This window comes from Corythoichthys intestinalis, chromosome 16, assembly GCF_030265065.1.
Source record: "Corythoichthys intestinalis isolate RoL2023-P3 chromosome 16, ASM3026506v1, whole genome shotgun sequence".
NCBI classification, from domain to species: Eukaryota; Metazoa; Chordata; class Actinopteri; order Syngnathiformes; family Syngnathidae; genus Corythoichthys; species Corythoichthys intestinalis.
In genome coordinates this window covers 3,543,983-3,571,368 of record NC_080410.1, presented here as the reverse complement: position 1 = coordinate 3,571,368, position 27,386 = coordinate 3,543,983, and the positions used below count along the sequence as shown (strand labels likewise).

Genomic DNA, 27,386 nt, shown 5'->3' with positions numbered 1-27,386 from the left:
GGACATTACAAAATAAAAGTCCATCATCTTCAGATTTCTGGAGGCAATCTCATATACTTCAGATTCTACACTAATAATCAATTTAAAATGACACTCATTATGAAAAATCTGATTGCTAATGATAATATGATGGTATAAATGATGATAATTTGGCTTCAAATTTGTTGCATGAAAACTTTGCAGGACAAGATGACAGTCATTTTGGATAAAATTAACACTTTTAATGGGTTCTAATTGGTAGACAACAAAAGTGACATTGGGTTTCTCACCTATTTCATATTCTTCGCACCTGACTATAAGCGCCACCCACCAAATTTGACACAAAAACGACATTTGTTCATAGATAAGCCGTGCTGGACTATAAGCCGCAGCTGTCCTCACTGTATTATGGGATATTTACACCAAAAGATATTAACCAGTAATACTTGGTTTGACAGCGGCATCATACGACTGTCATAAGACCAAATGAAACACCATGAAGCTTTGAACCAATTGAATGCAAAGCTTCAATGCTTCAAGAATCTTCATTTGGCCATCACTGCTCCCTTGGGGGAGAGAGTCAACCTCTGCTGCCACCTGCTGTCAACAATGTTGTTATCTAACATGCCTCCTAGCATGCACTGCAGCAGTACAGATGTAAATATCGAACAAAATTCATGTTCTGTGCTAATTATTTCTTCAGTTACTGTTCCAGTTGTTTCATTAATTGCAAGTTATGGTATTTGGTAACAATTTGACTGTGGCGCCATAAGAATGTCATTAGACAATCATAATTATGATATGACACGGTCATGAGCATTAATGAATACTTATAACATGTCGTTTAGTGTTTTCAAATTATCTCACCTCTGAATGGGTGTAAAAGATCTGAACTGGAAATAAATGGAGTTCGTGACATAATTTGTCGGATCACCTTTGAATGGACGTGAACGATCCGAGCTGGACATAAATGGAGTTAGTGACAAAATTTGCCGGATGACACTTAATGACATCGGTCATAAGCATTTAGTAATGCTAGTGTCATGTCATAACTATGTCGGTCTTATGACGCCACTGTCAAATAAAGTGTTACCTTTTAACCCAGATAAACCAACAAATAAGCCGCACTGGACTGTGAGCCGCAGGATTCAAAATGAAGGAAAAAAAATAGCGGCTTAAAGAGCATACGACAGGAGAAAAAAAGTCTTAAATGGCATTATTATGTGAATTAGAATCATATTTTGAGACGATTCGACTATATACAACAATTTAGCAAAGCGCAGATGACGAGAAATTAGTCTTTTAATCTGCCGGTTAGCCACGCCTACCATTATAGGGCTTTAGCGTCCCCAACAGGTGGACGACGTCAGCGGTAGACTGGGCTCATCGGTTTTACTATTCAGCCCATTGAGGGGGAATTATTTAGAACGAGGAAAACGCGATGAAGAGAGCCGCAAAATGTCATTGTTTCAGTCTCTCTACTCCAATATTTTTACAGGATATTCTTTTTATCCAAGTATTTTTCCCCAATAGCTATATAAATGGCTTGAGAAGGACCAGTCAGCCCGTCGAGGGGGAACTATTCACAACGAGGAAAACGCGACGAAGAGAGCTGCAAAATGTCATTGTTTCAGTCTCTTTACTTCAATATTTTTACAGGATATTCTTTTTATCCAAGTATTTTCCCCAATTGCTAAATAAATGGCATGGTCATGACAAATAACAGTCTTGTGCTAAATGGAATATGAAATAATAAAAATGCATTTATTCAGGACGACATGGCAAAATTACTCCATAATGGTCAAAACTGTCGACTTCACCTTTACTGTCGCACCTCCCGAACGATATTTTATGACACCTAAATCGGACATAAGTCATTTCCCTTCCCCGGTTTTGGAGAATGTAAACAAACCAAAAGGTGTGACAGCTAGCCGGCATGCTAACCCGAACCAAGTGATGTTTCAAAGTCTTCGAAGCGGAAAATCACACATAACTAGCCTGGATTTATTGACATGACGACTGGGTTGTTGATTGTCTTCGCGGATCGGCAAACCGCCCGGCAGAGAGCAATTTACAGTTCGTTCCCCGGGGGAGGGTGGCTGCAGTTGTTGTGCAGCTAACGTGCTGCTAATGTATATGAGGAGAGCTTTTTACATGCCTATCAATGATCAAACGTAAGTAGTCCTTTATTTAAAGAAAGTTTGTAGTGTTTACTTTGTAATCGCTGTATTCGTATTTGACATAATACAAAACAAGATGTTTACTCACTTCCTCGTAAGTCCAATGGTCCCACAGTAAATATCCACGGTGAATGGGAACCTTTTGAAACTCCAAAAAGGCGCATACGCCTCTCCCTCATACAGAATGATTTTTCTGCAGCCGTTTGGCTGGCGTGATGCAAAAAATAAACGTATTAATCCGCAAAATCAGCTGAATCCTTCTTCCTCATACACAACAGTACGCTGTATAGTGAAGTGGACGTCTTCTACCGTGGACGTCTTCTACCGTACACGTCACAGCGCCGTCCTCCTCAATGCAAGACCGAAGCCTGAAGTCACTTATTTTCATGGCGCGGGATTCAAAAAACTTAATAAATATAGCGATCGCTTCCACACACATCCAAGCGGTCCATATCATTCAGGAGCATAAAATACCGCGTGTATTATGAAATAAACATGCTTTTTCGTGTCACAAGCACTTTAAAGTCCGAAAAGCACGGTAGTTTGTGTTTCATTTAAGAATAACAATTTATTGCATTTGAATCTGTGATTTATTAGGATGTAAATCACTATATTAGTGGTTGAATAGGTTGGGGAAAAAACAGGCAATAATTTCGCATACCGGCAATAATTATGGGACAATACATCGCCTGCTAAAATGTGTTATCACGACAGGCCTATTTGACTTAGAAATTCAATAATGGCATCCGAAGCAGCGTCCCACATGATGCCTTTCGAGGAGTGTCAGAAACGCTATGATCCTTTCCAGTCTTTTCGAAAGGTCATTTTTGAATAGTTTTGAGTTGAAAAATTGTTGAAGCTTGATATTAAATGACTTTTTTTCTTCAGCTTTTCAGTTTATTTAGTACATCATGGTGCTACATGGGTGTGTTACAGTAACACACCCATGTAGCACAACACATCTACACTTAAGTTTCTAACGCACCCCTAGAAGCTTCGTCTTTCAAAGTGTGTTTTCTAATTTTGGATAAATGTCCATGTTGACGTGTGGCAATCGTTCTAACACAAACGTCATTGTGTTAATAATGCGGCCACGATAATTGTTCCAACGCTAAGTTTTGCGATGACAACCATCGTAGCATAGGCTACACAGCATAAATTTAGGATCACGGCATTATACGGACTTCTTAAATTATACGAGTTCGGGGCAAGGTTGGTCCACCGAACCCACCGTGGTGTGGAAACGAACACAAATAACATGGGCGTTTCTTGCTCGCTCGTCCAGCAATGCAGACAGAGAACACAAGTGTGGCCCCAATCATCTATCTCGCCGTGCGATGAGTTAGCATAGCTAGCGACATCACCATCAATGTTTACGCACGAACTCGACTGCAACATGTGTCAAACAGCCTTACAGCAAAGCTGAGAGCATTAGTGGGAGACTTACCTTTAATAACATTGCTATAAATAGTGGCTCTGAATTCTTCTTTGGCCCTCTGATCGAAGTCCTGCCCATGGATAATGCGCATCTGCTTAAGGAAAGTAGACTTGCCACTCTCGCCTGCTCCGAGTAATAGGATTTTAACTAGCCTCTTAACGTACGTTTTATCTCGAATGAGACACTTATCTATCTCTTTAGATTTCCGCAACTGCTCTGCCTCGCCGCTAGTAAGGAGACAGTTGGGGAAACAGACAGATAGAAGAGAGCGGGACGGCAGGAAATCCGCCATCTTTGAAACAACTTCATCGATGCACAGTGCACACAACGAGGAAGACTGAGCGCAGCGAGTCGAAGCCGAAGCCGAAGCCGCTACCACTGCTGCATTCAAAGTCATCGGAATCTCCGGAATCACACATATTCAACATATTGAGGATATTTATCGCCGTTCGTCCGATTGAGTTTTTCTTTCTCCAATTATAGTATGTTTTCTTTATTTATTAAATCAGTAAAATACATGCGGGTCATTTTGACCTACTTATGGAAGCTTGGGGTGGAAATACTGTTCAAAAACTCCAATTTCTTAAAATGTATTAAAAGTAAGTTAAAATGTAAATAGCAATATGTCAAAACCATGTTTTTTTAGGAATACCTGGAATATGAAACGATAACAATTTTTCATTCCGAAGATATTTCAAGAAAACAACCTCACCAGGTCATTTTTGACCCACTTATGCATCTAATGGTTGAATGCAGTTTCTTTGACGCGCCACCCAGCCAAAACACTGTTCATATACCAAAACAAGTGGAATTCTCATGTAACACGGGCTGTCTTTCATTAAACATTCCAAAAACTGTCCGTTTTGCCAAAGACGTGTCCCCCCCCCCCCCCCCCACCCCCCGAAAAATAAAGTGAAATTTCAAAACACGACTTGTCCTCCAGTTTTTGTCAAAATCACATCATTTATACTTATACATCAAAACATTCAGGACACTAAGGGGCATGAAAGTTTATGCAGTTTTTGCTAAAAACGTAGACTTCCATTCGGCCAAATTAGCCAAAAACATACGCATTGATTTCCAATGGCCCTAATCACCATTCATTTCAATAGTAGAAAAACTTCCATTCACGCCTTTTGATTTCTGACCCAAGATGAACTGGAAGCAGGGGCGGACTGGGACTAAAAAGCAGCCCTGGACTTTGACTCAGCCCAGCCCACAAGAATTGCTATACGAAGGGAAACACAGACCCCCTAGGGGGGTCCGGGGGCATGCCCCCCCGGGGATATATATATATATATTTACATTTTATTGTCAAATGCATCAATTTCGTGCATTTTGATAGAAAATGAAGAAAATGTGTCTAGACTGTGACTTTCTGACTTGGGGCGCTTAAAGTACTGCAAGGCTGAACTGGAGTTGGATTCATTTTCTGTACTAGCTCTATGATCAACCTGAATAAACAAATGAAAGAATTTATTTTTCAAAGCAAGTTTTATGTATCCAATTGATTATAATATATCTCTATATATCGCTGGCTATAAAAAGACTCCATTGTTTATGCCATAATTCAGTGGTCTCCAAACTATTACACATAGGGCCGCAGCGGGCGAAGGATTTCATTCCAACAAAACAAGACAACACCTATCCACCAATCTGGTGTCTTACAAGTGTAATCTTTTGATTGCAGTCAGGTGCTGCTTGTTTTAGCAGAAACTTCTTTTGTTAAACTGTCGGTACTCGATCGGTTGAAGCAAAAACCAGGCCCCACAGCGGCCCTTTAGGACCGGTTTAGAGACCCCTGCCATCATTAATCTTGCCATACAAATAATAAATTTGAATGAAAATACAATAAACATTTCAAGACAAATCCTGTATACATAACCTTCATTGGAAAGTATTAACCAGAAAACAAAACGATATATAAATGATTAATAATATATATAAAACATCAATTTAACTACCTAAACTTTAAAGTAAAACCATTCATTTTATTAATATTTTGTTATATTTCTTCTGAATTAATATTGCTGCTGCGTGTGCATGCGTTGCGTGGGGGCGTGCATGTGTGAGCGCGCGCGTTTTTCTGTCTTACCTAGTGGAGAAGTAGAAGCAGATTTTTGCGTTACGCGTAGATAACCAATTTCCTGCCAAGGTTATTTCAGTCACTTACAACATTTACAAGCAAAGTCTTAATTTTAAATTCATATACACTGTATAGGATAGTCAGTTGCATGCAATGACATATTTCGGCCACCAGGGGGCTCCGCCCCAATAACCCCCTCCCCCCAGCCCCCCTTAATCTCAGCGTATGTCCAAAGCCCCTCCAAATCGACAGGAAGTGAACCTGAAATAGGCCTGAACAAGATTGGAAAATACTATCATTGCGATATTTGGGGGTTTGAGATATAATTCGATATTACAACTATAAGAATTTTCACCAGATAACTTAAATAGCTGTGTTTGAGATTGGCCTGAACAATATTATAAAAAAAAAAAAAATTAACATTGCGATACATGCTGCCAAGGCTCCACACTTTTTACATAGGTTGCACAGGTTGCACCTAACTTTTTTCTTAAGGTGCACCAGCAAAAAATGTAGGTGCACCCACATTTTTCATTACATCACCTCAAACACCATAGTTTTAATCAGTCTCCATAACATTCATATAATTCATTCATTGATCTTCTGAACCGCTTATCCTCACGAGGGTTGCGGGGGTGCTGGAGCTTATCACAGCTGACTGGAGGCAGAAGGCAGGGTACACCCTGAACAGGTTGCCAGCCAGTCGCAGGGCACATATAGACACACAATCATTCACGCACACACTTACACCCATGGAAAATTTGGAGAGTTGGCGGTGTACGAACATGAAGCAGAAAAACATGAATCATTTTTTTAAAAATGAAAAATCGATCCTTTTTCCCCGATTCCGATCCTCTGAAAAATGGCGCCGATTTCCCATCACTTGATCGGCTCGAGGACATCCCTAATTTACAAAATGCCGTTTAATCCAGGCAGTTGGCATCGCTGGCGAACAAAAAGAGTAAAATCTAATATGTAGAATAAAGAGGAAAAATACGACTAGTGTAGTGACTAGTGTAGCCCAAAGTAGCAGAGTAAGAGTAGTGTTTCTTCTCCACAAATCTACTCAAGTAGAAGTAAAAAGTATAGCTTAGTAAAACTACTCTTAGAAGTACATTTTTCTCAAAAATTACCTCAAGTAAAAGTAATAGTATCTAAGAAAAAATATTACTCAAGTAAACGTACAAAGTACTTCCTTTAAAATTTACTTTGGAAGTAAAAAGTAAAAGTATTTTCTCCTGATGCTCTTGTTTAATGTAATGTAATATGAAATAAGTATTTGATACATTACCAACTAGTAAATATTTTGGCTCTTAGTTCTTTTTTAAGAACCCCTCCTGTTCTCCACTCATTACTGGAAGTAACTGCACCTGTTTGAACTTGTTACCTGTAAAAAAGGCACCTGTTGACATGCTCAAACAAACAAACTCCAACCTCTCCACAGTGGCCAAGACCAAAGAGCTGTGTAAGGACATCAGGGATAAAATAATAGACCTGCACAAGGCTGGGATGGGCTACAGGAAAATAAGCAAGCAGCTTGGTGAGATGGTAACAACTGTTGGAGCGATTATTAGAAAATGGAAGAAGTTCAAGTTGATGGTCAATCTGCCTCGTTCTGGGGCTCCATGCAAGATCTCACCTCGTGGGGCATCACTGATCATGAGGAAGGTGAGGGATCAGCCCAGAACTACACGGCAGGACCTGGTCAATGACCTGAAGAGAGCTGGAACCATGGTCTCGAAGAAAACCATCGGAAACACATTACGCCGTCATGGATTAAAATCCTACAGCGCACACAAGGTCCCGCTGCTGAAGCCAGTGCATGTCCAGACACGTCTGAAGTTTGCCACTGACCATCTGGATGATCCAGAGGAGCAATGGGAGAAGGTCATATGGTCGGATGAGACCAAAATTGAACTTTTTGGTCTAAACTCGGCTCGTCGTGTTTGGAGGAAAAAGAAGGATGAGTACAACCCCAAGAACACCATCCCAACTGTGAAACATGGAGGAGGAACATCATTTTTTGGGGCTGCTTCTCTGCCAAAGGTACAGGACGACTGCACTGTATTGAGGGGAGGATGGATGGGGCTATGAATCGCCAGATCTTGGCTGACAACCTCCTTCCTTCAGTGAGAGCCCTGAAGATGGGTCGTGGCTGGGTCTTCCAGTATGACAATGACCCAAAGCACACAGCCAAGGCAACTAAAGAGTGGCTCCGTAAGAAGCATCTTAAGGCCCTGGAGTGGCCTAGCCAGTCACCAGATTTGAACCCGATAGAAAATCTATGGAGGGAGCTGAAAGTCCGTGTTGCCCGGCAGCAGCCCCGAAACTTGAAGGCTCTGGAGAAGATCTGCATGGAGGAGTGGGCCAAAATCCCTGCTGCAGTGTGTGCAAACCTTGTCAAGGACCACAGGAAACGTTTGGTATCTGTAATAGCAAACAAAGGTTTCTGTACCAAATATTAAGTTCGATTTTTGTGATGTATCAAATACTTATTTCATGCAATTAAATGCAAATTTATTATTTAAAAATCATACACCGTGATTTTCTGTTTTTTTGTATTAGAGTCCGTCCCTCACAGTTGAAGAGAACTTATGATACAAATTACAGACCTCTACATGCTTTGCAAGTGGGAAAACCATCAAAATCGGCAGTGTATCAAATACTTGTTCTCCCCACTGTACATATATTTATATAGCGGAAAACACAGATGCGACTGAAAAAGCAGTTTCTGCTCTTGCTGTATTTTAAGCCAAAAGAACTGTTGTGTTTGATAGAACAATATGTCTATATGCTGCCATAGCAGATTCATGGCACATTAAGCCCCCGAACAATTTTTAATTTGTCCGTTTTACCCTGAAAACTCCTGTTTACAGACGTCGCGCAACCGCTTTTGTTTCAACCCAGCCATAAAACAAAGGTAAGTAATTATATTTTTTATTCAAAATGTCTGTCGTTTTTAGCTTAGAATCATTCATTGATGTCTCATATTTCGTTTACAAAAAAAAACAACTTTAAAAAATTATTCACTCACATATTTTAAACTTTTAAACAAATTATGTCACAAAGAAAAAAATGGCGTCCGTAAAAAAGTCACAGATATCTACCTCATAACTATCGCTTAATTGTGTTTTTTTTTTTTATTACTGTTGCATTTTCTCCGATATGTTAGATGATAAATAATTGATCCAAACAAAAAAAGTTGGGAAAAAAACGTTTAAAAGGGTAAATATATAAAAAAGAAAATCTCGACCACTCCTTGATGTCTGCGATTTCTGCATTGCGACCCTTGTAATATGACCATGTTTCACCCATAAAATCCCCCAAAAATCCAGCTGTGGCCATTCACAGCTGTGTCTTGACACTCTGTGATACATGCTACATGGAGTTTTTTGATCGAAACAAAGTAAGTACGCGTTAATATCTCGTTAAAGTCATGGCGTCTGTAATTCTGTTCTAGCGCGCTCTCACCTCCAGGTAGGGTTTTGCTGTTTAACAAATATATATATTTTTTAAAATGCCCTCCTGCTCAAATTTTTTCTTTCCAATTTTCTTTCCAACATGGCTTCCAAGCACACGCACAGCGCACCCACACAACTTTTTAAATGAACGGCGTGTCATTCTGAAGTTTTGTTTCCACTTGAAAAGTTAAAACAGCAGCTGATCTGACGATCAATCTCCATGTTTTGCAACGTGACGCTTTGTTTTGATTAATCTGCGCATGTCAGATGGCAGTTGTCAAACGTCCTTTCGGAATAAAGGCAGACACATGTAAACGCTGGATCGGAATAGATGAAGTGACATGTAAACAGCTGATGTGAAATTTCCATTCGGAATGATTTGAATCGGTTTGAATAAAAGTCAGCATGTAAACGTGGCTACTGTTGCCTTTCTATCATGTCGAACCAGTCAGGCCATTCTCCTCTGACCTCTGGCATCAACAAGGTATTTCCGCCCACAGAACTGCCGCTCACTGAATATTTTTTCTTTTTCGGACCATTCTCTGTCAACCCTAGAGATGGTTGTGTGTGAAAATCCCAGTAGGTCAGCAGTTTCTGAAATACACAGACCAGCCCCTCTGGCATCAACAACCATGCCACGTTCAAAGTCACTCAAATCACCTTTCTTCCCCATACTGATGCTCGGTTTGAACTGCAGGAGATTGTCTTAAACCATGTTTACATGCCTAAATGCACTGAGTTGCCGCCATGTGATTGGCTGATTAGAAATTAAGTGTTAACGAGCAGTTGGACAGGTGTACCTAATAAAGTGGCCGGTGTATACATATATATAGATAGATATATATATACATATATATATATATATATATATATATATATATAGATAGATATATATATACATATATATATATATATATATATATAGATAGATATATATATACATATATATATATATATATATAGATAGATATATATATACATATATATATATATATATATAGATATATATATATATATATATATATATATATATAGATAGATAGATATATATATAGAGAGAGAGAGAGAGAGAGAGAGAGAGAGAGAGAGAGAGAGAGAGAGAGAGAGAGAGAGAGAGAGAGAGAGAGAGAGAGAACATGAAAGAGGAAGATGGAGCGAGCCTCAAAGAGACCCTCGAGTGCCGCTTCCCAATGTCATTATATATCTCATCCATTCGCATGTAAATTTGCCCATTCGCTTCTGACAAGTGATAAACGTCAACTCTGTCTTGAGAACAGTTGAATTTTTCATTTATCCAAGACTATTTTTTTTAAGGTTGTTTTAGGTTGTATATGTATATACATATATATGTATATATATATATATATATATATATATATATATATATATATATATATATATATATATATATATATATATATACAGTGCCTTGCAAAAGTATTCGGCCCCCTTGAATCTTGCAACCTTTCGCCACATTTCAGGCTTCAAACATAAAGATATGAAATTTAATTTTTTTGTCAAGAGTCAACAACAAGTGGGACACAATCGTGAAGTGGAACAACATTTATTGGATAATTTAAACTTTTTTAACAAATAAAAAACTGAAAAGTGGGGCGTGCAATATTATTCGGCCCCTTTACTTTCAGTGCAGCAAACTCACTCCAGAAGTTCAGTGAGGATCTCTGAATGATCCAATGTTGTCCTAAATGACCGATGATGATAAATAGAATCCACCTGTGTGTAATCAAGTCTCCGTATAAATGCACCTGCTCTGTGATAGTCTCAGGGTTCTGTTTAAAGTGCAGAGAGCATTATGAAAACCAAGGAACACATCAGGCAGGTCCGAGATACTGTTGTGGAGAAGTTTAAAGCCGGATTTGGATACAAAAAGATTTCCCAAGCTTTAAACATCTCAAGGAGCACTGTGCAAGCCATCATATTGAAATGGAAGGAGCATCAGACCACTGCAAATCTACCAAGACCCGGCCGTCCTTCCAAACTTTCTTCTCAAACAAGGAGAAAACTGATCAGAGATGCAGCCAAGAGGCCCATGATCACTCTGGATGAACTGCAGAGATCTACAGCTGAGGTGGCAGAGTCTGTCCATAGGACAACAATCAGTCATACACTGCACAAATCTGGCCTTTATGGAAGAGTGGCAAGAAGAAAGCCATTTCTCAAAGATATCCATAAAAAGTCTCGTTTAAAGTTTGCCACCAGCCACCTGGGAGACACACCAAACATCTGGAAGAAGGTGCTCTGGTCAGATGAAACCAAAATAGAACTTTTTGGCCACAATGCAAAACGATATGTTTGGCGTAAAAGCAACACAGCTCATCACCCTGAACACACCATCCCCACTGTCAAACATGGTGGTGGCAGCATCATGGTTTGGGCCTGCTTTTCTTCAGCAGGGACAGGAAAGATGGTTAAAATTGACAGGAAGATGGATGCAGCCAAATACAGGAACATTCTGGAAGAAAACCTGTTGGTATCTGCACAAGACCTGAGACTGGGACGGAGATTTATCTTCCAACAGGCCAATGATCCAAAACATAAAGCCAAATCAAAAATAAACGTATCCAGGTGTTAGAATGGCCAAGTCAAAGTCCAGACCTGAATCCAATCGAGAATCTGTGGAAAGAGCTGAAGACTGCTGTTCACAAACACTCTCCATCTCACCTCACTGAGCTCGAGCTGTTTTGCAAGGAAGAATGGGCAAGAATGTCAGTCTCTCGATGTGCAAAACTGATAGAAACATACCCCAAGCGACTTGCAGCTGTAATTGGAGCAAAAGGTGGCGCTACAAAGTATTAACGCAAGGGGGCCGAATAATATTGCATGCCCCACTTTTCAGTTTTTTATTTGTTGAAAAAGTTTCAATTATCCAATAAATTTTGTTCCACTTCACGATTGTGTCCCACTTGTTGTTAATTCTTGACATAAAATTAAAATTTTATATCTTTATGTTTGAAGCCTGAAATGTGGCGAAAGGTTGCAAGGTTCAAGGGGGCCGAATACTTTTGCAAGGCACTGTGTATATATATATATAAATACTCACAGACAGAGATCTGAGTCAATATTCAAAGAAAGAACCAGAAAATTAATTGACTGCTCAGTTATATTTAAAACTGCAGAATGGAAAAAAAAACAAGCAATAAAATTGACTTCATTGTAAACAGAAACCTAACAAGCTCAAAAACTCCAAAACTTAATTTAAGCAACTATCATGTGCATAACGCCACCTACTGTACAAGAGTGTTGTGTTTTTTGTTGGTCAATATCTTGTTTGCCTGCCTAATCTTGCTTGTCCTCTTGTTGCTGCCTTGCTCTGTTACGGTATCGTTGCACGGAGCTCATCGAGTGCGCCAGAGGCATGAAAACGAAACTATCAATTCACAATGAGAAAAAAAAAAGAAAACAAACAAAAGTAATGTGTGACGCAGATGACAATTTGAAAAGTAGTGGAGTAAAAAGTACAAATACATGCTGTAAAATGTAGTGAAGTAAAAGTAAATAGTACCACTACATATTTGTACTCAAGTATAGATACAGAAAATATACTTCAGTACATTCCACCACTGCAGCCCACAAACAGTAGCCAGATATTTTTTATCATATCATATCATCAACTCCGTTACCCTACAATGAGTTTTGATGGTTAGCTACCTTAATAGACATTTTGGCATACAGCACTCTGATAAACAACAACAAAAATATTTCTTGAACTCTTCTGACAAGCAGGAGGGATGAGTGTAGAGGCTTTCTGCAGCTAATTAGTACCTTAATCCTTCCTTCCCTTCTGTCTCACAATCCCCATGCAGGACCAGTGTGTTAGCATCTACTATATACAAACACTAAAAGGCCACATTTCTATTTGTTGTTGGGAAGTTTACTCACTTTTGTCGAGGAAAGTACTTTTCTTCATCAGCAAATATGACAATCAGAACAGCCCGTCCAAACCGAGGAGAACATTTTCGGCCACGTCTTCACTGTCTCAAACAGGTGGGTGTTTGTCATCATGGTTGAACTTCTCTGTAGAATTGCAGTTATGTATTCCTAAAAATTGTTTGTCTGAAATTATTACCGTTTTTTAAATGATGATAAATTATTGAATTATATTGAATAAACAGTACAGTCGGCTGCTAATGATTTAGTCTGCATCAACTCAGATGTAAAATATTTTCCTGGCCAACAACTTTAAGACAAGCTTGCCTCAAAATAAGATGATTTGCCCTGGTGAAACACTGTCTTCCTGTACTCAGATTTATTGCCACCATATTCATCTCATTGACTATGATTTACAGTTGGATGCCACGGTGGTTGAGATGCAGGACCCAAAAAGTGGGCTAAAAGGTTCTGAACAGAAACTAAACGTCACCACTATTCCACATGTCATTGCTGGTAAGATAACAGTCAAATTGTAGTCCAATACCTCTTAAAACACCTGGCATCAAAATGCTCTTGTTACTGTACTTGCCTTTCCTTGTGTCTATTTCTTACTTTGCACAAAAGCTAAATACAAAATACAATTGATTTCATAAATTATGGGCAGTAAAACATATCAATTTAAAATGAATAATGAATACTGTATAAATGGAGTTAAATCATCATCAGAATATAGATTTTAATGTCGTTTCAAGAAAAATCGGAGAAAATGAATAAATACAATGATAACGGAAATACAGTGGTATGAAAAAATATCTGAACCTTTTGGAAATTCTCACATTTCTCCATAAAATCACCATCAAATGTGACCTGATGTTAGTCAAAATCATACAGATGAAAAAACAGTGTCTGCTTTAACTAAAACCTCCCAAACATAAATACGTTTTCATATTTTAAGAGGATAGTATAAGAACAATGACAGAAGGGGGAAAAATAAGTAGGTGAACCATCACATTTAATATTTTGCATGTCACAAACACATATGGGCAGTTTGCCCCAACACTCGGCCGTGAGCAATCTTGAAATATTGGTCATATAGAGCAGAGAGAAAACCGATCATTCTCAGACTTATCCTCAACCCATTTCTATTTTTTTATGACTGTTTTCAAGCCCTTCCCAGAAAGCCATGTTCAGGGAAAGCTAGGCGCTAACGCACAGCTGCACCGCTACCATAGCGCACCATCTCTGATGGTTTTTGATGATATAATTGCTGCATGAATTCCGATTTGGAAGACTTGACAGTTTAGACCGCGTTCGACATTCTGGAAAAATGTGGCCCAGGTCGGATTTAAACCACATATGAAAGTGACCCAGATGGAATTTGAAATGGTCCACTTTTATGCAACTTGTCCAGTTCAGACCTTCAAGTTCATGCCTCAGTCGAGTCGGAAAAACACGACAAAATCGGATTCGTGCATTAAGACCTGCAGTACGAACCTAGCCTTAGAGATGGTTTTGTATCCTTTCCCAGCTTTATACAAATCAACAATCCTTGATCGCAGGTCTTCAGACTGCTCTTTTGACCGAGCCATAATGCACATCAGACAATGCTTGTCATCAGGACATTTCTTACCAGGTGTGTGTTTTATAGTGGGCAGGGCAGCTTTAAACCACTCATTAGTGATTGGGCACACACCTGACTTAAATTGTTTGGTAAAAATTGGTTTCAGTTGCTCTTTAAGTCTCCTTAGGCAGAGGGTTAACTTACATATTTTCCCCCTTCTGTCATTGTTTGCATGCAATCCTCATTAAAATATGAAAACTTATTAATGTTTGGGTGTTTTAGCTAAAGCAGACACTGTATTTTCATCTGTGTGATTTGGGCAAAGATCAGATCACATTTGATGGTGATTTTATGCAGAAATGTGAGAAATTGCAAAAGGTTCAGTTACTTTTTCATACTATTGTATGTAATATAATTTGTAATTGATTAATATTAAATTCAAAAAGCTATTTCTGAAGAAAGTGCGTGGGGTTGCTCTGCTCTATGGATCACTTCCTGTAGATTTCTAGTCACTTTCAATTAATTTGGGAGCATTTCCGGGTCACTTCATTGTTAACTCTGGTTTCAGTGACATCGACTACACTAGACATCCAATCCATTTTGACTGGAAGAGGGCGAATGACATTGGTCGATTAAGTACTCACTTTATTTTACTTAAGTCAAATACAGGTGCAAAAGAAATACTTAAGTAAAAGTACAAGTATCTAAGAAAAAATGTACTCAAGTAAAAGTACAAAAGTACTTACTTTAAAGTTTACAAGTAAAAAGTTAAAAGTATTTTCTCCCGGTGCAAATATGTAATATACTGTATATACACACACATACATATATTCATACATACAGAGATCTGAGTCAATATTGGATAAGAAGAACCAGAAAATTCATCGACTGCTTAGTTTTATTTCAAACTTCGCAGAATGAAAAAAAACAATAAAATGGACTCCACTCTAGACAGAAGCTTAACAAGCTCAAAAATTCCAAAATTTAGCTTGGTGGCAGATTGCAAGCAACTACCAGGTGCATACCGCTCCCTACTGTACAAGAATGTGGTGGTTTTTATTGGTCAATATCTTGTTCACCTGCTGCCTCTAGTGCTCAGTTACAGTATAGTTGCACGTAGCTAATCGACTGCGCTGGAGGCTTGAAAACAAAACTATCAATTCACAATGAAAGCGATTATAGTGATAGAAAGAGATTATGAACAAGTTTGTATTTATTGTGAATGTTAATATAATGTAAGTTATGTTTCAATATTGCAGTTTAAATTTGCTAATAAAATCCAGACATTTATTCTGGAAGTTTTCAAAATGTTCCTTTTGTAGTTTTTGAAAACAAAGGTTGGAATCGAATGGTACATGTATCAAATGAACTAATACACATTAAAGTTAGTGTAAGCCAATACGTACAGATTTATTTTGCTTTATTCATTTAGCCTATCAATTAATTAGGTGAATATTCCTGAGAAATGTAGCCCTGACCCCAGTTCACCTAATCTGTTTGGTCTCATTAATGTCCTGTCCCCAGCAAAAAGTGTACATGCAGGTTATGCCATTCGTCCCTACCAGTGTTACGCCCTTGTTTTGCGCCAATGGAGGCTTCAACCATATCTAATGCTCTTTTTTTCATTAATTATTGTTTTCAGATTGATTTAACCGACACATGAAGCCGTACATCAGATTCCTTAATAGCATCTTAAAGGTGGGCAACCCAGAACTAACAAATAATTGGCTGGCGCTGTACCCTCTAACCCAGGGGTTCCCAAGTCCAGTCCTCGAGAGCCCCTATCCAGCTTGTTTTCCATGTCTCCCTCCTCCAACACACCTGAATCAAGTAATGAGGATCGTTGTCAGGCTCCTGCAAAGCTGGCTGATGAGCTGATCTTTTGATTCAGGTGTGTTAAAGGAGGGAGACATGGAAAACAAGCTGGATAGGGGCTCTCGAGGACCAGACTTGGGCACCCCTGCTCTAAGCACATGCCGTAACAGCCTCATTGCATCAGTTGCCACGTTTACATGGAGCCAGATATTCCAATTACAATCGGAATATTTGTTCAAACCGAATAAATGTGTTCCATATAAACACCTCATTCGGAATGAACAGGCCCAAACCGAATGGAATTTCATTCCGATTCACAGGGGTGGAATATTCCTTTTCCCAAACCGATTAGAAGTAAAATTATATCATGTAAACACGGAAGCGGAATGGTGTCTGGTTGCGTTCTTTCTGCACATGCTCCGTACTGACGTGGTGACGTCACTTGGTGACGTAAGTAACGTCACTTGCAACATGGCTTCCAAGCACACGCACAGCGCACCCACACAACTTTTTAAATGAACGGCGTATCATTCTGAAGTTTTGTTTCCACTCGAAAAGTTAAAACAGCAGCTGATCTGACGATCGATCTCCATGTTTTGCAACGTGACGCTTTGTTTTGATTAATCTGCGCATGTCAGACGGCAGTTGTCAAACGTCCTTTCGGAATAAAGGCAGACACATGTAAACGCTGGATCGGAATAGATGAAGTGACATGTAAACAGCTGATGTGAAATTTCCATTCGGAATGATTTGAATCGGTATGAATAAAAGTCAGCATGTAAACGTGGCTAGTGTAAGCTACATTTAGGTTAGGGTGTGCAGTATGCCCTAAACAGTGAGGTTTTAATATGGAAGGAGCACATAAAAAATCTTCTCTTAAACATGTTTGCCTGTGCATAAAAATTACAACATTGACGGAGAATATCAATGTCATCGGAAAAATCATCAGTTAAGAAGTGGCTGAGATATTTAACCTCTTTGCAAATATTCAAAGCTTTTTTGCTCAGAAAAAAACCGAGGGAATACAGTCCCCTATCTTCGTTTGAGTGTAAAATCGTCATGTTACTTTTCCCTGCATCGTATTTGATGTCAAATTGGTCACCAAACTGAGAATATATTGAGAGTAACTCCCATACGTCAGCACTGCATCGGGAGAGCATCACCACATCCTCTACATACATAAGATGGTAAATGTCAGTGTTTCCTAAAACACAACCAGTATTACAATTAGGCTAGGTTCATACCGCAGGTCTTGAGTCACAATTGCGATTTTTTTGTCATTTCTGTTTTTTTGGCGTGCCCGTTTAGACTGCCTTTGTCCATTGAGCCCATTCAAGTATCACGCATGCGCACTAATTCACAGTTCGAGATGCTCTGAGCACAGTGACCTGCATGCGCAGGAGCATTATAAAAAATGTTGGCTCAATATCATTCTTGGGTGATCATATTTTGATTTCCAAAAGAGGACACAAATAACAGGCATAAAAAAATCCCCATTTAGTATTATATTCAAAATTCATATGGATTGATAGCATGCACGCACTGTGCATACGGACTGTTTGCCCGGACTCTCGGCCATGTAAGCAATCTTGGAATATTGCTCATTTGGAGCACAAAACGAAAACTGAGCAGTCTCAGGCTTATCTTCTCCCCCACCTCCATTTATTTTTTTTTATGACTCTTGTCAAGCCCACATTTTCCCTAAAAGCCGCGTTCAAACTAGGCGCTAACGCTAATGCACAGCTCCATCGCTACCGTAGTGGCCTGTCTCTCTTGCGCTTTGCTGACGTGATTGCTGCATGAATTCCGATTTGGGGGACTTAAAAGTTTTAATGTATCACATGGGGGTATGGCATACTCCCATTGCCCATCCCTCCTCCCGTAGCCCAGCAAAGGAGCCGTCGTTATGCCCCCGGGATCCTGGGTGGTCCCCCGGGCCATCTGCGTCCCCATCAACCGGCCATCAGGGATGGGATAAGGGGATGCACCACCACCCCCAGCCACAGCTCCCAACCAGCACGGCATATCACGGGACCCCCAATAGCCCACCAAGCCCAGGGCAGGGCAGGACCCCCCACCGGAGCAGGTGTTACGCAGCCAACCCACCGTCACCCAGCCAGCGACCCGCACTGGAGCACAGGGCAAATACCCAGGCAGAAAAGAAAGGGGAAGGTGGAAGTAGGAGAATGTAGAGAAGCAGCCGCCTGGGCGGCGCGAGACTGGGGCCTCGACCTCCCCCACCCTTGAGGCCAGCAGCCCAGGCAGAGAGGAGGCCACGCCCCGGGACCCACGCCATTGAGAAAAGCCAAAAATGTGGGACCCACCTACCCCACTATTACTGTGGCTGTCAGGTCCCCGACTGGCAGCAATTACCAAATACCGCAATGGGATTGTGTGGGGAGGGTAGTGAAGTTTATGCAATAAAATAGGAGTGCTCGGCTAAGGGCAGTGGGACCGCCGCATGGAAATTCTACCCTGCCACCTGTCCGACCGCCCCTCGCTGGTGCTTCTCTAAGGAGTATGGTGTATGTAGTGCGTTAAAAGAGGTGTGGGAATGGCGGGGCCTGCCGTGAGGAGGCAACCGTGGTGTTGAGCACCCCCCCCAACTGGTCCCATCCATCCTACAACCTTGGTGTGTGTGCAATAAAATCAAGGGGGGAGCCAGCCGGAGTCGGCCCCGTTCCGATTCTCCGCGGAAGCATGAATGAGTATGTAGGTGCCAGGGTGAAAGATATTTACAGTGCAAAGTGAAGAGTGCGTGAATTAAGAGGCAGGCTCTCTTGGCCCCGTCCGCCAGAACCACCGGCCGCAGGGTGGGAGAATCACCAGGGCCACAACCAACCCCCTGCCCCAGACCACCCCAAGAGCCCCTGCCACCACCTACCCCGTACCCCAGACAGGCGCCACACCGAGCACCTGAGACCAGGGGATACCCACCATATCAGCAGGGGACAACAATCTCCATCACAGGCCTCAGGGGCCCCACTGATGATCCCGCCAATAGAAGGTCAGCGGTAGCCGCTGCTGCCCCGGAGGGGTACCCAAGCCAAGAGACAGGCCAAGGGGACGGAGGCGCAACCCCCCACTCCACCCCCGGGCCGGGAGGGGCGCGCGGTATGACACCAGGAAGCACCTCCCCGGTACCTATTACGAAGTGACGCGGCCCAGGCCGGGCCGACCCGGGAGGGCACTATGGCCGCTGCCCCAACCCACTTGTGGGTTTCTTGTCAATTTTAATAAAGTTGCACCGATACCGATACCAGTATCGGCAGGAGGCGCCGATACGGCCTGAATTGGTGGAATCGGTATCGACGAGTACCAACATTTAGGGCGCCGATACCATCTACTGGCATCACTTTAGCGCAAATGAACTGTCCTCCCCACGTGAGCCAACTTCCCAAATCCCGATGCATGACATTCGTATGTCTTTGTCTCGAAATAACACCTTCGACTACAATATTAAGGATGTTCACTACAACGCATATCCGCGATGTTACGCTGCTGTTTTAACATGGCATTCACAAACAATTAGCATGCTTAAGCTATCGCTTGGTGTAATGGTGCGGAGGGCATCAGAAAGTTTAAGACCGTGAGAGACTAAGCAAACTCATGGTTTCATGATGAACAATGAGTGGCAAATTAAGAGCGCCGTACTTCAAACTCGTCCTGTTTATGAAAATCGATTGTCATATAATGCTGGTGTTGTGCAGTAATGAGCAGAAGTGACTTCTGTGGCCAGAAAACACTCAAGCGGCGCAGCGCGCACACTTAGATATCATCATATAGCATCCTAGTTGTCTTATGTCCGATCCCATGCCAACTCTCGCGCGCACATACTAGATATCATCAAATAGCAACCTAGATGTGCTACATTAGATCCCATGCCATTAGCTGCGTGAGCCCAGAGCGACGCGTAGTCCATATACTACATTGATGAATTAGAAACCGCCATGACTGAATGGAAGTTAAGCAGGCCAAATCAATCCATACCAGTGACTATAGATAATGCTGCAAATACTGTTAATTCAGCACATGTTACAGATGGACTCGGACCACAAATAGGACTTTTCCTTATATGGCAAAAATTGCAAACTACTCTTAAACTACAGTCAATCATTCATCTTGGTGATTTTAAATCTCTTTTGTCTGATGTTTTTACTGATTATTGTAACTGTTTCCGTTAGTGTATTTTGTGTTAATATTTGTGAATGTTTCTTTGTACTCAGGCCTCTCTTGTAAAAGAGATATTAATCTCAATGAGACTGCCTGATAAAATAAAGATAAAATAAAATAAAATAAAAAAATAAAATATAGCTGCTAAGAGAGCTGCAGCAATCAACAGTGTGCCCCACTTTACAAACAGTAAAGATTGTTCTCAGCACTTACAGTATATACAATTTTTTTTCAGATTAGTAAGAAGTAAGCACATAAATATTATGCACTAAAATGCTTTTTTATATGATGGCACTGTTATTTTTGCTTGTTAGCAAAATAAATAAATAAATAAAATAATAATAACAGTTGTATTTTCTGTTTCAGAGCATTAAATGTATTGAATTGTATCAAAAATCGTACCGAACCGTGACTTAACTGTATCGTTGCATCCCTTATACGTACATATACTGTATACAGTGCTGCTCAAAAGTTTGTGAACCCCCTCAACATTTTGGAATTTTCTATTATTTCAACCTGATTTCCTAATCAATCAATTCAGTAGTTTTTTTTTTGTTTTTTTAACAGTTGTGTTGTCGAGACTAAATTAAAAAGAGTTTTCATCAACTGATGTAGGTGCAAAATTGAACTGTTTGGTCACAACCAAAACCGCCATGTCTGGCGAAAAGTCAACACTGCATACCACCAAAAGAACCTTCTCCCAACAGTGAAGCATGGAGGTGGGAATGTCAAGATCTGGGCTTGCTTTTCATCCTCAGGACCTGGACAACTCCACATAGTCCAGGGAATCATGAATTCTGAGGAATATTGTCAAATCCTAGAACATAACCTGACGCCATCTGTTTTGAAGTTAAAGCTTGGCAGAAGGTGGATCATGCAACATGATAATGATACAAAGCATTCCAGCAATACAACCAAGGAATGGCTGAAAAAGAAGAAGATTCGTGTTCTGGACTGGCCCAGTCAAAGTCCTGACCTAAATCCCATTGAAATGCTGTGGCGGGACCTGAAGCGAGCAGTTCATGCCAGACGCCCATCAAACCTCTCTCAACTGACTGCGTTCTGCAAGGAAGAATGGGCAAAAATCCCCCAAAGTAGATGTGAGAGGCTGATTAGTCACTACAGAAACCGTTTGGTTGAGGTAATCTCTGCAAAAGGAGGCGCAATATCCTATTAACTGAAGGGGTTCACATACTTTTGCACACATGATATCTGAGTTTTTCTTAAATCAACCACTTTTGTTAAATAAAGAATGACAATATAACTATTTCTTTTGTTTCAGTCCATTATTTGGAATGTCAGTATTGTGGATTTGGGTATAACTTAACATTTAATAAGGTTATTTTAGTTTTTTTTACAAAAAATCTGACCATCGCTGTGGGGTTCACAAACTTTCGAGCAGCACTGTATATGTATATATATATATATATATATATATATATATATATATATATATATATATATTAGGGCTGTCAAACGATTAAAATTTTTAATCGAGTTAATTACAGCTTAAAAATTAATTAATCGTAATTAATCGCAATTAATCACAATTCAAACCATCTATAAAATATGCCATATTTTTCTGTAAATTATTGTTGGAATGGAAAGATAAGACAAGATGGATATATACATTCAACGTACGGTACATAAGGACTGTATTTTTTTATTATAACAATAAATCAACAAGATGGCATTAACATTATGAACATTCTGTTAAAGTGATCCATGGATAGAAAGACTTGCAGTTCTTAAAAGATGAATATTAGTACAAGTGATAGAAATGTTATATTAAAACGCCTCTTAATGTTTTCGTTTTAATAAAATTTGTAAAATTTTCAATCAAAAAATAAACTAGTAGCCCTATTCTGTCCTCAATGTGTGTGAGTACACAAATTGACAGATAGCGAACATAAGTTCCAAAAAGAAATCAGACGGTGTGGCAAAGTTGCATGGGCTTTACTGAAGTCATCTCTTTTTGACAGGAGCACGTTTGTTGTATTTTTGTAAAACTGAAAATAACACGGCAATGTGTCAATAACTTGCATAAATCACAAAATAACATAAAATGTACACACACGTGTCCATTTGAGCAGTAGTACTAGCCAATTAGCTCACAAGCATCTAACAATGTAACTGCATTTCACCATATATGTGAACAAATTCAAATACACATCATCAATAACTATCTAATGCTCATGAATATAAACAAAGGAGGAATATAACTCACAAGCGATGCATGTATTAGACACAAACAGTGTGATGGGGCTATGAGAACTGCCACTGAATACTGGATGCGGACGTTAGCTGGTCTGAAGAGCACTGTCTATTAGTGTAAGTTCGCGTCGACATATAATCACGTCAGAAAAGCGCGCCGAAACCCAAATAATCAGCTGCACTGAATCGCCAGCAGAGGGCGACATTACGCCACATAACATATGCAAGTCACACCCAAGCGCCAACAGAGGGCGGAAAAACTCCATAAAACACAATTAACAAGTTGGCCTTTCACTGTACTGACATTTAAATCTGTCTGAGCGGGCCTAGTGCGTTAATTGCGTCAAATATTTTAAAGTGATTAATTTAAAAAATTAATTAACGCCCGTTAACGCGATAATTTTGACAGCCCTAATATATATATATATATATATATATATATATATATATATATATATATATATATATATATATATATATATATATATATATATATATATATATATATATATATATATATATATATATGTTGTTGGGTTTTTTTTTGCAAACAGAGTGGTATCGGAATGGTATCGGTATCGGCCAATACTGCACAGCCAGGTATCTGTATCGGTATCGGGCACAAAAAATGGTATCTTTGCAACACTAAATTTTAAGGGTACTTACAAGCAGTGTTGTTAATCTTACTGAAAAAAAGTAATTAATTATAGTTACAAATTACTTTTCCCAAAAAGTAATTGCGTTAGTAACTCAATTACCTGAATGTAAGAGTAATTAGTTACTTGGCAAAGTAATTGGTGATAATTACTTTTTTTTTTTCCTCAAAAAAAAACAAAAGCAAAAACAAAAAAAAACATTGGCCACACTATGTGAAGTTTTTTTGTGAAGGTTTTTGGTACAATTGGCCCGAGCCCAATTCTTTGCCCGAATTTACCCTTCACCCTGAATCAACTGTTAAAAGTTGTTAAAATTGCTCCCATTATTGCATTAGTTCCCTTCTCTCTACTTTCGACAAATGAAAGTTTTAAAACTATTTCATCATTTAAAGATAGATTCAAGTCAAGATTTTGCCGATTAAGAAGTATTTTAGATAAAAAGTTACTTAGGTTCGTTAGGAAGGTTCTCTACAACAGAGCCGTAATAAAAGGTCTACTGCTTTAAGATGGCAGCTGTTTACTAACGCATCTAGTGCCGTGTCTGTCATTTTGCATCTAGTTATATCTATATACAGTATATGCAGTGTTGTTAATTTTACTTTAAAATAGTAATTAATTACAGTTACAAATTACTTCTCCCAAAAAGTAATTGCGTTAGTAACTCAGTTACCTGAATGTAAGAGTAATTAGTTACTTGGCAAAGTAACTAGTGATAATTTTTTGTTTTTTTTTTTCATTCATTTTTGTCTTGTTCTTGTCTCGTCAGACGAAACCTGGCATTAGGCTCGTTATGTTTTAGTCTCTCAAAACACGTTTTTAGATTGTTATCGTCTTGTCATTGTCATGAAATAAGTGTTCGTTAACTAAATATTTTAGTTATCGTCATCGTTGACGAAAACAACACTAAAACTGTTTTTTTTTTGTGATTTTTGGGGGGGGCGGGGTTGGTGGGCGGGGGGGTCAGGAGTTTTTTGGGTGTATTTTTAGGTTTTTCGTGGTTTATCCATTTTTCCCACCGTTTGGGTTTTTCTGTTTTTTGTGTTTTTTTTCACTAAGTTTTTTGGGGTTTTTTTTGCATTTTACTGGCAGTTTTTCAAATTTCTTTGGGTTTTTTTGGGGGGGTGATTTTTTTTTGTGGTGTTTGGTTTTTCTCTGGGGTTTTTTTCTCATTGATTTATGGTTAATGCCTGATAATATCGAGTCATTTCTTTCACATTAAAAAATGAATTGGGGTCACTGAAAATAAATGCGGGTGTTTGGTCCAATTTTTGTCAAACCTCACGTTTTTGTCAAAAACTATATGCAGCTTTGGTGCGTCTTGATTTCCCAAACTTTAATGTGAAAATTAAATGAATATGATGAAAAATCTAGGACAAGCTACATTTTAGAAATTTCGGTGTTTTTGCTATTTGGAATGAATTACGGCTTTCGAAACAGAGCCTGTGTTGCGTGAATTTTTGGAGTTTGAATGGTGAGAATTGGTCATAGCGCATGGGATGTGCTGAGCAGTCGAACATTCGACAAGAAAAAAAAAACAGAATACTATATAAGTATGTAGAATATAAAAGTGTAAAAATATAGAAATGGTTACAGATTAAAGCATTCTCGATCCCAACAGTTGACTTTTCAGTGCCTAATTAAGTGAACTGAAGGTATTTTCAGTTCTGATTCCAATACTGAATTTAGAATTTGAATTTCACTTTTTTCACTGTCTTGTATAAAACTTCTAAATCATATTATCAGTTCTTTAAGTTAGAAAAAATATTAACTAGAAATCATTCGGTATCACTTCATTTTGACTGCATTCCAACAAACTGGGATTGAACACAAGCTGTCATGGCGGTCTAAGCTCTAACTACAGGTTAAATAGGGAAGCCTACAATTGGATGAGACCTAGATACAGTACTTCTTTCTAATCTTTAGTCTGGTTTTTAATCTGGTCAAAGATCAGCGGGGGAAAGGTTAACACACAGTGCTGGCCAAAACCCCTGCAATTCTGTCAGATAATGCTCAATTTCTCCTAGAAAATGATTGCAATAACAAATGCTTTGGTAGTAATATCTTCATTTATTTTGCTTGCAATGAAAAAACACAAAAGAGAATGAAAAAAAAATGAAATCATTATCATTTTACACAAAACTCCAACAATGGGCCGGACAAAAGGATTGGTACCCTTTGAAAAATCATGTGATGCTTCTCTAATTTGTGTAATTAACAGCACCTGTTACGTACCCGTGGCACATAACAGGCAGTGGCAATAACTAAATCACACTTGCAGCCAGTTAAAATGGATTAAAGTTGACTCAGCTTGTGTCCTGTGTCCTTGTGTATACTACATTGAGCATGGAGAAAAGAAAGAAGATCAAAGAACAGTCTGAAGACTTAAGAAGCAAAATTGTGAGGAAGCATGGGCAATCTCAAGGCTAGAAGTCCATCTCTAAAGACCTGAATGTTGCCTGAATGTGCCGTCCGCCGTGTCATCAATAAGTGTAAAACCCATGGCACTGGGGCTAACCTCCCTAGATTTGGACAGTAAATAAAAATTGACGAGGGATTTCAACGGAGGATTGTGCGGATGGTGGATAAAGAACCTCGACTAACATCCAAACAATTTCAAGCTGTCCTGCAGTCCGAGGGTACATCAATGTCAATCCGTACTATCCGTTGGCATTTGAATGAAAAGGGACTCTATAGGAAGATACCCAGGAAGACCCCACTTCTGACTCTGAGACATAAAAAAGCCAGGCTGGAGTTTGCCAAAACTTACCCGAGAATGCCGAAAACGTTTTGGAAGAATGTTCTCTGGTCAGATGAGACAAAAGTAGAGCTTTTGGGGAAAAGGCATCGGTGTAGAGTTTACAGGAAAAAACGAGGCCTTCATAGACAAAAACACGGTCCCCACAGTCAAACGTGGCAGAGGTTCCCTGTTTTTGGGTTGCTTTGCTCCCTCTGGCACTGGACTGCTTGAATGTGTGTGCATGGCATTATGAAGTCTGAAGACTATCAACAAATTTTGAAGCATTATGTAGGGCCCAATTTGAGAAAGCTGGGTCTCCCTCAGAGGTCATGGGTCTTCCAGCAGGACAATGACCCAAATCAAACTTCAAAAAGCACGAGAAAATGGTTTGAGAGAAAGCAGTGGAGACTTCTAAAGTGGCCAGCAATGAGTCCAGACCTGAATCCCATAGAACACCTGTGGGGAGATCAGAAAATAGCAGTTTGGAGAAGGCAACCTTCAAATCTCAGAGACCTGGAGCAGTTGGCCAAAGAAGAATGGTCTAAAATTCCAGCAGAGCATTGTAAAAAACTCATTGATGGATTCCGGAAGCGGTTGTTCGCAGTTATTTTGGCTAAAGGTTGTGCTACCAAGTATGAGGCTGAAGGTGCCAATGCCTTTGTCCAGCCCCATGGAGTTGTGGAGTTTTGTGTAAAAGGATGATTTTTTTTTTTTCATTGTCTTTTGTGTTTTTTCATTGCAAGCACAATAAATGAAGATATTACTGCCAAGGCATTTGTAATTGCAATCAGTTTCTGAGAGATATTTAACACATTCTGACAGAATTGCAGGGCTGCCAATACTTTTGGCCAGCAGTGTATCATACGTGGCAAGGCCAAACAAAGTTGTCAGAAAATGAGAGATTATGTACGTGTTGTAGATAAAATAATTAGGGCTGTCAAACGATTAAAATTTTTAATCGAGTTAATTACAGCTTAAAAATTAATTAATCGTAATTAATCGCAATTAATCGCAATTCAAACCATCTATAAAATATGCCATATTTTTCTGTAAATTATATATATATATTCTGTAAAATAATTTGTTGGAATGGAAAGATAAGTCACAAGATGGATATATACATTCAACATACGGTACATAAGGACTGTAGTGGGCATTTCACTCTACTGTCATTTAAATCTGTCTATGCTGTCCT

At 39.5% G+C, this 27,386-nt stretch overlaps 2 protein-coding genes across 2 annotated transcripts in view; one reads left to right on the top strand and one right to left on the bottom strand.

Annotated features, from left to right (window-relative positions):
• gna13b (guanine nucleotide binding protein (G protein), alpha 13b) overlaps positions 1 to 4,016 on the bottom strand; it is a 60,341-nt gene extending 56,325 nt beyond the window's left edge. Inside the window, exon 1 of the mRNA XM_057861039.1 lies at positions 3,607 to 4,016. Within this exon, the coding sequence (XP_057717022.1) occupies positions 3,607 to 3,994 (388 nt within the window). The 5' untranslated portion in view covers positions 3,995 to 4,016. The remainder of the gene's footprint in view (positions 1 to 3,606) is intronic.
• An 8,933-nt stretch (positions 4,017 to 12,949) lies between these two features.
• The window catches only part of rgs9a (regulator of G protein signaling 9a), a 50,261-nt gene continuing 35,824 nt past the window's right edge, over positions 12,950 to 27,386 (top strand). Inside the window, exons 1-2 of the mRNA XM_057861034.1 lie at positions 12,950 to 13,149; positions 13,452 to 13,548. Of these exons, the coding sequence (XP_057717017.1) occupies positions 13,081 to 13,149; positions 13,452 to 13,548 (166 nt within the window). The 5' untranslated portion in view covers positions 12,950 to 13,080. The remainder of the gene's footprint in view (positions 13,150 to 13,451; positions 13,549 to 27,386) is intronic.